Source organism: Antrostomus carolinensis, unplaced genomic scaffold, assembly GCF_000700745.2.
Source record: "Antrostomus carolinensis isolate BGI_N321 unplaced genomic scaffold, ASM70074v2 scaffold23737, whole genome shotgun sequence".
NCBI lineage: Eukaryota > Metazoa > Chordata > Aves > Caprimulgiformes > Caprimulgidae > Antrostomus > Antrostomus carolinensis.
The window spans coordinates 18,254-30,620 of record NW_010330192.1 but is presented as its reverse complement, the minus strand read 5'-3'; the positions used below and the strand labels follow the sequence as shown (position 1 = coordinate 30,620).

General features: G+C 49.0%; 2 protein-coding genes across 4 annotated transcripts in view; both read right to left on the bottom strand.

The window, feature by feature from the left end:
• The window catches only part of CAPN5 (calpain 5), a 41,416-nt gene that overhangs the window by 15,902 nt on the left and 13,147 nt on the right, over nucleotides 1–12,367 (bottom strand). The window contains exons 2-4 of one of the 3 annotated variants that reach the window (XM_010172852.1): nucleotides 10,715–10,745; nucleotides 9,095–9,112; nucleotides 5,174–5,305 (exon numbers count right to left, since the gene is read on the bottom strand). In XM_010172852.1, coding sequence (XP_010171154.1) covers nucleotides 5,174–5,305; nucleotides 9,095–9,112; nucleotides 10,715–10,745 — 181 coding nt within the window. Of the gene's footprint in view, nucleotides 1–5,173; nucleotides 5,368–7,683; nucleotides 7,698–9,094; nucleotides 9,113–10,353; nucleotides 10,366–10,714; nucleotides 10,746–12,367 lie in introns of all 3 variants that reach the window. The other 2 variants (XM_029086171.1, XM_029086172.1) reach the window with 2 other exon arrangements.
• OMP (olfactory marker protein) lies at nucleotides 463–1,008 on the bottom strand. Its single transcript, XM_010172851.2, has one exon. It carries the CDS (start codon nucleotides 940–942, stop codon nucleotides 463–465), a length of 480 nt encoding a protein of 159 aa, XP_010171153.1. The 5' UTR covers nucleotides 943–1,008.

The window sequence follows — 12,367 nt, the reverse complement described above, 5'->3', positions numbered from 1 at the left end:
GCAAACAAGCCCTCCCTTTTTTAATGGTTAGGATGGAAACTGGAAGCCTCTCCAGGTTGTCTCTCCTCTTTTTAATATGACAATTTCTTATTTTTCCATCAGACTTTTAGTATCCAGGTGTCACAGTTGGAGAGCTTAGGGCAGCCTCGTATTTCCAAGCCAGCAAGACCCTACTCCAGTCAGACTTGGTGATTCCCTGCTGAAATCACAAGCATGCAGCCTTATCCTCTAGATAAATACAGCAGCAAGCTCATGGCCCATCCTCCCTCCTCCCCATCATTCAGACAGAGGACAGCATGTATGGGGAATGTTTTGCAGGGTTGAGGGCTCCAGAAACTGTCCTCCACATTTTCACGATGCTGTCCCTCAATGAAGAACCACATTAAAACAACCAAAACTAAACTGAGAGGAAAAAAAAAGACAAAGGCATAGCTGGAGCAAGAAGGGTTGAGCAAGAGGGGATCAAGCTTTAAAAACAATGGAGCCCTTCAGCTGAGCTGGTTCGAGGCCGTCGGTGAAAGTGAGGAGGAAATACATCACCTTACGGATCTGGGCTAACTCTGCTACCCGCTCCCCAAATTCCTGGGCATCTGCTTCGTTGCACTCCACCTCCTTGGCTCCTGGTTTCTTCCAGAACATACCCACTGGCTCCAGCAGCTGCCGATTCATAAGGTGGGTGAGATCAGGAGTCCAGTGTTGGGAGGTGCCGGTCACCATGACCTTCCCAGGTCTCTCCAGTTGGATGTTCCAGCGTAAGAAGCGCAGGTTGTGCTGCCGGATGAAATCCACTCGGTAGACATGCTCGTTGGGATGTAGCAGCTTCTCACCATCCTGGGGTCTCATGTTTTTTTGCTGTAGGCTCTGGAATCTCAACCGCATGCACTGGGTGAGCTGGTCATCACGGATAAAGGGCAACTCGAGCATCCCTGCCTCAGCTGCCATTGCCTCAGCTGCTCCTCTGCTACGTCCTCAGCAACGTTTGGCTCTCAAACAGGACAAGGAGGAGGGGTAAAAAGCCACCAAACCCCCTCTCCACGGTCCCAGCAGTGCTAGGCAACCCAAGCAGTGACGCAAAACACCCTTCAGGGCTTCCTCTGGGTGCCGTCCTACCTCGTTTGCAGATTAGGAACTGATGATGCTGCCGTGCACGATAATCTATAGGGAAGGGATGTCTGATGTCAGCCTCCCTGGCAACCTCCCTGACAACCACAGCTCGTTATCCCGAAATGAAGATGTGCAGCCAGAGATGCCACCCAACAGGTCTGAGTGGCAGTGGCTTTCTCTCAGTGTAGGGTCATGGGATAATTCAGGTTGGAAGGAGACTCTGGAGGGGTCTGGTCCATCCCTCAGGTCAAAGCAGAACTTATTTCAAGGTTAAATCAGGTTGCTCAGGGCTTTGTCCAGTCCATCTTTGTGTATCTCCATATATCAAGATCCCACAACCTCTCTGGGCCCAGTGTCTGACCATGCTCATGCTGAAGATAAGGTATCCTGGGGTGCATTCAGAACAGTGTCACCAGCAGGTTGAGGGAGGTTCTCCTCCCTGTCTACTGTGCCGTGGTGAGGCCTCGTCTGGAGTATTGTGTCCAGTTCTGGGCTCCTCAGTTCAAGAAAGACCAGAAACTACTGGAGAGAGTCCAGCAGAGGCTACGAAGATGATTAAGGGGCTGAAGCATCTTTCTTATGAAGAAAGGCTGAGAGAGCTGGGTCTATTTAGCCTGGAGAAGAGCAGACTGAGAGGGGACCTTATCAATGTTTACAAATATCTAAAAGGTGGCTGTCAAGAGGATGGGGCCAGACTATTTTCAGTGGTGCCCAGTGACAGGACAAGAGGCAACGAGCACAAGCTGGAACACAGGAGGTTCCACTTAAACATGTGCCCTGTTGAGGCACAAGATCAGCCTTCAGGGTCTCCTTAGCAAGTAAGAACTAACCCCAGGTTGTAGAAGACCTATGCAAAATAGTCTCTGGGTGGTCAGTGCCCTCAGAACCATCTGCTCATGGTGTCCCATCCAAGAGTGTCCTGCACTCTGGAAGCAACTGAAGTGGAAGGCAACCAGGACAGGTGCTGGAGATGCAGAGTTGTCTGAACCACTTGGCTTTAGAGTCTGGCCCTTGTCCCTCATTTGTTGTGCAATACCAATGCAACCAGTGGGAGTACAGGTAAAGATCCAGACAACCCTTTAGGACAAAGAGCTGCTGGAAATTATTGAAACCCTCACATTTCAAGGTCTTCATTTCTTTTTGTAAGAGCTAGACACCTCTGAAGGGCCACAGGAAGGATGTTATAGAGCCAGATCATACCTTAGGTGGCCATGTAGGCCATGTAAATTAATTTCCAGTCCCCCATTCCCACTCAGTCATTCCAACACCACAGGCTTAATGGGAAGGAGGGACATGAAGGGATCAGATGGAAGAAAGCATGTGAATAAAATAATCTCTTGGGACACACAGGGATGTGACTGGCCAGTCCTATTCCCTCAAAGGTACCCCCTCTCCCCACACTGCACTCACTGTGTGCAGTGGAGCAAGGGGCCCACAGAGCCTAAGTTACATCCTGGTGTAAATCAGGATTACATTTTCTAGAAGCAATGGGAGACCAAGGCCAAGATTCTTCTACTGATATTTCAGTGATACTAAAACCTGCATCAGCACCTTTCAGCTTGTCCTGGACCCTCCATCAGAGATGTTTTGGTGTCTAATGACACTAAAACTAGGGTTTAAACTAGGTTTAAAAACCTGGTGTTTTGCTGCCTTGTCTGTCCTCTGAACTGCTGTTTGCATCAGCAGGAGTAGAGGTTGCCCTGCAGGTGTTGGGTTCTATGTGTGAAGATGCCTGAGGGTCAAAGAGCAACAGGAACCTCCAGCAATGTTATTAAAACTGCACGTGTAACCACACCAAGGACCAAGTGATCCATTATTTCTGGGCCAATGAAGGTCACAGAATCCCAGAATTGCCTCGATTGGAAAAGACCTTTAAGATCATTGAGTCCAATCACGAACCCAACACTGACAAGTCCCTGACTAACCCATGTCCCTCAGCACTATGTCTACAGGTCTCTGCAGTCTTCGGCAAGGGCCATGCTCTAATTGCAGCACATCCAGCAGAGCTGGTGTCTCTTTGGACCAAGAGGTTCATCTGTGCACTTGACATCTCCCATTTTGCTTTAAAAGTTGCTGCTGCAGTTTACAGCCACGCTTACTCCTTGCAGTCCATCAAAAGCTCTCAAAGCACCTTGCAAAATGTGAACAAAGGTCCCATCTAATTCACAGATCTCCAAAACCAGGAGTGTTGGTGCTGAAGCATGTCTGACCAGAACCCTGTAGCGAACACTACAGCAAACTGAACATGACTGGGAAGAAAGACTTGGAGGGAGGAGAGGGTTGAAGCTTTTGCTTTTGCTTTTGCCAGAAAACAAACCTTTCTGAAAGCAAGAGGTGGTAGGTAAAGAAGAGCCTCTGAGAGCTAAGGGTATGGAAAATGAGAAGTCACAAACACCCACAGCCAAATTGCCAAGGGAGGAAAAGCAATGCCATTGGCAAACTGAAATAATGATGTGTCCAAAGGGACCCAGCTTCTGTTCAGTTGGCATTTCCCAGGGCAGGGCTGGAGGTGAATGGTGAGGAGGGAAGATAACTCGCCTGCTCACCCTCGGGAGATGTTGGTGCAGAGGAACAAGCTAAACAATCCCTTGCACCACACATGTAATGACAGCCACAACAGTCATCACAGCCATGATGGGAGGAAATCTCTCTGCTTATCCAGAAGCCAACAAGAGCTATCCTGTTCCCAGAGAAAGAAAAATCTCGATTGTAATAGAAAGTGGGGATGCTGCAACCAAAAATTCTTGAGCTTAGTGTTCTTGATCACAAAAACCACACACAGCAGAGACTGGAATCCCAGAACTGACTTGACTGGAAAAGCCCTTTAAGATCATCGAGTCCCATCATTAACCCAACACTGACAAGTCTCCGACTAACCCATGTCCCTCAGCACTGTGTCTACACGACTCTTCAATCCCTCCAGGGATGGGGACTCCACCACTGCCCTGGGCAACCCCTTCCAATGCCTCAGAACCCTTTCAGCAAAGAAATTCTTCCTCACATCCAATCTCAACTGCCCTTGGTGCAACTTGAGGCCATTTCCTCTTGTCCTGTCACTTGTTCCTTGGTTGAACAGACCCACCCCCACCTCTCTCCACCCTCCTTTCAGGGACTTGGAAAGAGCTAGGTAGGAAGTCCCATAGCACACAGAGCAGATGCAAAGGCGTAGGGTGGAGGGACCTCTTTTGGGTCTGTTGCAGCAGGAGGCTGTGGGTGAAGCAGGTGACATTGTCTGCACACACCATAGGACTTTGATGGCTGCCTTTCACAGTGAGATCTAGGAAAAGTTGCTTGCAACTTGTTGGTCTCTTGTACCTACAATGAGACATGGCTGTCTCTGAAGCCCCTCTGCCTTTGGTTTTCACAGGACTGAATTCTTCTGTAGCTGAGGACATGGCAGAGACAGGCACAGACTGGCCAAGGATGTGGTACTCAACACCTCCTTACCCCAGAACTTCTGTGGTTGGTCCCCTTGCTCTAGTGAAGCTCCTTGGTGGCTTTCTGGCCCACAACACAGGCCCTTTGGACCCCCCATTCGAAGGAGCACTGCTACATGGTGCAATCCAGCTATGGGACATGCCAGGGATGGATGCTTTGGGGAAGTAGCAGCTTGGGAGAGACATTAATACCCTGAAATCACCCTACCTGCTCCAGTGCAAGGTGTCTCATGGCCAAGGTGGGCACACACTGAGCAGCCAAAGAGAGGTAACACCATGGGAACTAAGGAAACGGGGCCAAAGGCTCCAGCTGAGCATCCTGAATTCTGTTTTTGTTGGGTTTTGAGGTTATTTTGGAATGGGGAGGGTCAGATTTGTGATCTGGAGGACAGGACAGGGTTTGATTCACGTGGTAAGGAGAAACTGGTCAAGGGTTTGGCTTAAGTGTGATGTGACTTCAGTTATGATGACTGAATTCCCCTTGAAAGACAGTTCTTTAAAGGAGTTTTTACACAAGAACAGTCTTTCAGGACATGAGGCATCCCTGAAGAACCAGTTTTTGAGCCAGACAAATACGATGTGAGGCCAAAGTGTTGAAGACAGGCTTTCCCCTGGCATGGGGAACCACTTACCTTCTGCCACAGAGACTCACGGGATGCCAGGGAGGAGCAGGCAGCCACGAACCAGCAGTTCCCAACCTGGCCCTGGTGTAAGTCATGGGAGCTGATCCCATCCACAAAGAGACGTGGATCATTGCAGATTTCCTGTGGGACAGGAGAAAAACACACAAACCGGGTAAATGTGGGGAAATCAGGACCAAGGCTTCCTGGCAAAGGAAAATCTCTCTCTCCTCCACAGGCTCTATTTAAATCCCACCTGCAGCTTTCTGCTGACCTTATACATCATGCCAGTGGCAGGAGGACCCTGTCCTGCCTTTTGTTCTCACCAAGACATGGACAACATCACTGTCAAAGTGACACCAGACCTACTCCCTGTTCTGCTCCAGCATCAGCACAGCTTTGCTGGGATTATCCCTTTTATTATCCCCCATTACAGCCCTAGTGACCCATCCCCTCTTCTAAGTCCACCCTTTCTTCTTTCTCATAAGCCCTTCAGCTCTCTCTACTCTGTGACTCTTTTACAAGCTTCTCCCTCTCTTATTTTGCTCTGGAGAGCATGAGAGCATCACCCAAACCCATTGCCTCCCATACTGGAACTTGTAGATCCATCCAAAAATAAAACTCTGCAGGAGCAGGGCACAGTCAGACATTTAGATGAAGAAACATAAATCAGACAGGTCACCCAGGAAAGCTCAAGGTGGATTGAAGACTCAGCCATGGTCGCAAGAAGCCAAGCATCCTCACCAAGGAAGTCTGTCCTTCCAGATCTTAGCAGAGCAGATGGAGAAAATTCAATGAGCCAAAAGCTTGGCAGCTGGGCCAAGAGGATTAAATGCTCATTCTGACACCAAAACCAGCATGGTGGATTGTACACAGGCACCATCAGTGGAGAAACTTGGGTAGGAGGCAGCTAGGAGGTGAGCTCATCCCTCCAACCACTCAGGCACCAACCTCATTGCCTTTCTCCTGCCAGGCTGCCCTCCCTTCTTCCTCCTCCCTCTTAGAGCCTGGCCAAGAAAGCACTTAAATAACAGTGGGTGGTGAGCAACTTTGTGTGAAACACTGCTTTTAAAAAAACATCTTTTCTCCTGATCAATCCACTTTGCAAGGTCATGTCCAGCTGGAGGCTGGGAGCAGATGGGACAGACTAAGAGCTGAAAGAATCTTTTCCTCTTTATTATTATGTTTAATTTGAAGGGGTGGGGAAAGGAAAAGCAGATTTTCCTTCATCCCCCACACCTCCCAGGTTTTCAGGCTGGTTGCACCCACAATAACATGTTCCCCCCCCAGACTTTGCACGTGAGGACTTTGATTGCTTCTGCCCATCACAGGGAGGAACAGGAATCAGTTTCATAAGCACCTCCAGCTATTCCCACCTAACCCAGGCAGCACTGTGCACCTAAAAAAATAACCCAAGCTCCATCCAGGCACAAACTGGGCAGTGATCAAACCCAAGGGAGAGTTCTCCTAGATGCAGACATTGGGATAAGCACTAGAGGGAAGCAAGCTGACAGCCACCAAAGCCAAGAGGCACCTGCACTTCTCAGCGTCACTGAGTACAGAGAGGGATGGGTGAGGGATGAGAGCTCCAGTCCCTTAATGGTCTTCATGGCCCTTTGCTGCACTCACACAGGGGAAAGCAGCATTGTCTTCTTGCTCCAGTCCTGTGGAGCTGATCCCATCAGGGTAAGACTCACCTGTGGGTCAATCTCCCCAGCAAAAACTCCTAGAATCATAGAATGGAAGGGATCCACCAGGATCATGGAGTCCAACTCTTGCCCAAGCATAGGACAATCCCAAGATTCACAGTATGTGTCTGAGGGCCTTGGCCAAATGCTGCTGGAATCTTGTCAGGCTTGGTGCCATGAGCACCTCCCTGGGGAGCCTGTTCCAGTGCTCCAGCACCCTCTGCCTCAAGAACCTTTTCCTCATGGCCAACCTCACCCTCCCCTGCCACATCTTCCTGCCATTTCCCCTGGTCCTATCATTGGTCACTAGAGAGATCAAGTTCTAGACCATGATGAGATCTCCTCTCAGTCTCCTCTTCTCCAGGCTGAACAAATCCCTTAGACTGGAGCTTCCCAATATTAAATTACTTGAATTCTTTAGTCCCCACTGAAGCTGCTGAGCTCCCACTCACACATTTTAGCCCTGGTCTAGATGGTGTGGCCTTCAACTCACAGGGATGACACTCCCTGGGTGCTCTGACTGTACTGAGGTGGAAGCAAGGGACCAAGGCACTGCTTTGGCAAGGCTGTGATTCCCCTCAGGATTTCATGGAGCACAATAGGGTCCTGGCATGTGATGCAGCACCTTCAGGGTGCAAAGCACTGTCAGAGCCATGGAGCACCATGCCCACATGCAGAGGTGAGTCATGAACTAGAGAAAAATGGAAATTAGGTGCAAAAAAAAGCCAATAAAAGCATTGAACTTAGTTTCCTTGGGAAACCCCAGGGACCTGGGATTTGTATGTGCAAGGGGAGGAGATTAGCAGAGATGCTTTGATCAGAGAAGGTCATCACCTTGGTTTCCTCCCCTCCCTCCCATGCAAGAGACAGAAACCAGGTGAGTAAAAACATTTACCCAGGTGGGCGCTTCTCCAAGAAGCAAACAATACATCACCCTGCCTGCACCATGACCCTGAGAGAAGAGGGCAGGACACAAACATGAACACCCACACACATCATGGGGGCATCTTGAGTTCAGGTATCAACCACCCCAGAGCCAGTTCAAACTACCCTGTGACACCCAAAGCTTCAACAAATAGTGTTGAAGCATCCTGTCCTTCATCTCACCACAGCCAGATCCTGGGTTGTGGCTGCTCCTAGTCTGGAGACAGATGGTGAACAACAAGGAATTGCTGTTGGGGGATTCGACTAGATGATCTTTTGAGGTCCCTTCCAATCCCTAACATTCTGTGTTTCTGTGAATAGGGCCAAAACCTATGGCTGCAGGTAAGCTGTGGCTTCAATGTGTTGTTCTTAACTCCATCTTGGCCAACAGAGCCATCCATGCCTCTTTACCCACAAAGAGAACCTGTCTTGGAGGATCCCAAGGATCTTAACACCATCAGAGATGATTTGCCCTCAAAGTTTCTGCTGAAATGGCCACTGAGCTCCAGGCAACAAAATACAACTTAGAGAAAGTCTGTGTGGATGGTCCTATGGAAAGATAGAGCCTGATAACAAAGGGAGGGTCAAAGTAGTGATTCAAAGTTCTGGTGATTCATATACTCCTTCCCACATCCTTCTTCCTGCGAGAGATGTGGGACAGAGGTGGAAATCAGAGCCCAGGTTGGGAGAGGACTTTGAGGTCCCCATTGATGAGAGGTTCACAGAATCACAGAATGTTGGGGATTGGAAGGGACCTCGAAAGATCATCCAGTCCAATCCCCCTGCTGGAGCAGGAACCTAAATGAGATCACACAGGAAGGCGTCCAGGTGGGTCTTGAATGTCTCCAGAGAAGGAGACTCCACACCCTCCCTGGGCAGCCTGTCCCAGGGCTCCGTCACCCTCACTGTAAAGAAGTTTCTTCTCAAGTTGAAGCAGAACCTCCTGTGTTCCAGCTCACACCCATTGCCCCTTGTCCTACCATTGGGCATCACTGAGAAGAGCCTGGCTCCATCCTCCTGACATTCACCCTTTACATATTTATAAACATTAATGAGGTCTCCCCTCAGTCTCCTCTTCTCCAAGTTAAAGTGACCCAGCTCCCTCAGCCTTTCCTCAGCTCCCTCAACTTGAGGCAATCAGGTTGATTGCAGGTGCACTAGGTCTGGCTTATGGGGGCCCAGAATGGGCCAGTTTGCTCCCTCTGGCTTTGGGTTATTGAAATCCATTAAGGAGAAAAAAAAGAAGAAAAAAAAAAAAAAAGACCAGATCAGTGCAATGATCCTGCAGTTGGTGATGTCATTTTGCTTCCCACCAAAAAGCCCGTGGGCTTTTCCTCTGCTCCCCCCTTTGGTTCTCTTCTTTCCCCTAATAGACACAATTTCCTTCCAAATGCATTTAAACCAGAAAAATATCACCCTCATCTTCTCCACCTAGTCCAATTCCACGTAGGGTAATAATGAGCAAATCATCCACTAATTGACTTTCTAATTGGTGACTGTCTTATCAGAAATGTTTCCCAGAGCAGATTTCTGAGCTTTAGATTCACTGGGGATCTGGATCGTATCAAACCAGCTGCGGGGAGGGGAAAAGCTAAAGAGGGGGGAAATAACCATGTGAGATACAACATCTGCTGCATGCCAGGACCGTTTTTGGCTAACAAGATTTCACAAGGAGCAGACTAGGCTAATTGCATCGCAGAACCTGGCTGTTTCAGGAATGAGGCTTTCACCCAGACTTGCAAAATCAGCAAGATCATCTATTAGCGTGGCTGGCTGAGCTTCTCCTCTCCTGGGCAATGGGGAACCAAAGGGATCCTGTGTCTTAAATGTCACTCGGACAACCAAGAGAGTAAGAGGTGTCCCAGTGCAGTGAGTGATGGTGACACCACAGCTGACACAAAGGTCACTGCGCTGCCTTGCTGCTGGTATCTGCGTTGGGATGCTGTTTTGCAAAATCCAGACCTGAAAGGGGCTACAAGAAAGCTAGGGAAGGACTTTTCATAAGGGCAGTTAATGACAAAACAAGGGGAAATGGGTTTAAGCTGAAAGAGGGGAGGTTTAGATGAGATATTAGGAAGAAGTTCTTCACTGTGAGGGTGGTCAGACACTGGAACAGGTTGCCCAAGGAAGTTGTGGATGCCCCCTCCCTGGAAGTGTTGAAGGCCAGGTTGGATGAGGCTTTGAGCAACCTGATCTAGTGGAAGGTGTCCCTGCTGATGGCAGGGGGGTTGGAACTGGATGATCTTTAAGGTCCTTTCCAATCCAAACCATTCTATGATTCTATGATTGTGTGATTCTATGACAGGACAATTAAAAAATTTGCACCAGGGTGACACAGGGAAGGGAAATTGGGTGAGTTTAGAAAATCAGGGGTCTGTGTTTGCACAGGGATTATTACAGAATCATAGAATGGTTTGCGTTAGAAGGGACCTTTCAAGGTCATCTAGTCCACCCCCCCTGCAGTAAGGACATCTTCAACCAGATTGGGTTGCTCAGAGCCCCATCCAACCTGACCTGGAATGTTTCCGGGGATGGGGCATCTACCATTTGTCTGGACAACCTGGGCCAGTGTCTCACCACCCTCATAGAAAAAAAATTCTTCCTTACATCTAGTATAAATCTCCCCTCTTTTAGTTTAAAACCATCACCCCTTGTCCTATTGCTACAGGCCCTGCTAAAAATAATATCATCAGTGGCTGAGCTTCACACACACTGAAGGGAAGGTGTGGTTGGTCATATCTACATCCCATAAAACTGTTTGTAGAGGTTTGTATTGCCTCAGTCAGGCATCCCTAACACCAATCCACCCAGAGTATCTCAACGAATACACATTTGTGTCTGTTATCAGCTCCCACACCACACAAAGGGCGTTGGACACTCCACCCACAGCAAACAGGACTTGCTTGTAAGGGGAAGGCATCAAAAAAACCACACTCCCCACCAACCCCATGACTCTGCTTGTGTACCTGAGCACCACACCATGCCATTTGTTTTGGCACCAGAAAGAGTGGGGGTGGTGACAAACAAGATCTAAAGGTCAATTTGCAAGCTTGGCAGCCTCCACAGGTTCCTCTGTGGTTTTATCTTCCAGGTATCCAAAGTACAAAGGCTCCAAAGAGTTCTCTGTTAAAGCAAGGAGATGTGGAGAGATGCAAGATGCTGTGACAGCACTGCTCCTCCTTGGAAGCAGATGAAGGAGAAGGATGGAAAGGAGACTGGAACAAGTGCAGAGACCTTGGACCCAACATTCCCGTTCCTCCTGGCCATGCTTTCTAGGGATGCACTCTTGGAAAGCTTCAGCATTACTCAGTCCAGGACTTTTTTGGTCTCTACCTGTCCAAGACTGATGTAGAGGCCACCACAGCCTGGCTTTTAGCATCTCCTTGGATTGCATCTGGCTGCAGAGCCAGTAAGGAAAAATAGTCCCTGGATGCTGACAGCCCTGAGATCTGCAGATCTCATTGCTAAAGCAGGAACGTCTTCACATGCCTCACTGACATGACTACAGCCTTGAGAAGTGAATGAGAGGACACCGAGCAAACAAAGCAGCTCTCAGTGATGGCTCCACCTAGATCTCCTTCTCTTAAATCTTTGCATGAGTGGGCATGGGCTCTAGGGAGCTACACCAGAGAGGTGGAGAAGGGAGAAAAAAAATAAGCTCCCATGGCTGTTTTAACTTCTCAGAGTCACTGAATTGCCTCGACTGGAGAAGAACATCAAGTCCAATCATGAACCTAACACTGACAAGTCCCCGACTAACCCATGTCCCTCAGCACTATGTCTACACGACTCTTCAATCCCTCCAGGGATGGGGACTCCACCACTGCCCTGGGCAACCCCTTCCAATGCCTCAGAACCCTTTCAGCAAAGAAATTCTTCCTCACATCCCATCTCAACTGCCCCTGGTGCAACTTGAGGCCATTTCCTCTTGTCATCTTCAATGCCCTATGAGAGAAACAACCCTCTGATTCACTGCAGTGCTGCTGGCCACCTTCTCCCAAGTTCCCCTGTTCTCCATCACACTCCAGCCTTGAGCTCTCCTACGGATCTCCCTTGACCAAGATCCCTTGTGACAGCGCTAAGGACTTTGCAGGGTGAGGAACAACCCTGGTCTGGGAGCATCATGGGTTTAAAATACACCCACCCTCCAAAACCCACCCTCTCACTGTGGCATGCAGCACCCTCAGTTGCACCAAGACTTCTAATTGTGGGGTCTAACCTCAGCCAGAGGAACTGCTTGGGCTTGAAACTATTTGCATCAGGCCCCAGACTTGTTCTTGAGGAGCTTCACAGTCATGTTGGTACAAGTGAGGGACCATGAACCACAGGCATGAGCCATGAGGATGTTCCACAGCTTGCACTACTTTTTATCCATCATTCCCCACCCTGGAGGACATGGTGGTGGGGACATGTTGGTAGGAAGGGAGGAACCTATTCAAGTTAAGCCCTACTGTAAGAAATCAGAGTATTTTGGGAGGAATGGTCCAAAACCACTCATTCATCACAGAGCTATTGTGAAATCCTGGAGCGAGCTGGTGTGGCCATGAGCTTGGCTCTATCATTTCTGCCTCCAAGTGACATAATTCAGGTTTGG

Coding starts and splice junctions, on each gene's coding strand:
- OMP (XM_010172851.2), bottom strand. CDS start 942: ATGGCAGCTGAGGCAGGGATGCTCGAGTTGCCCTTTATCCGTGATGAC.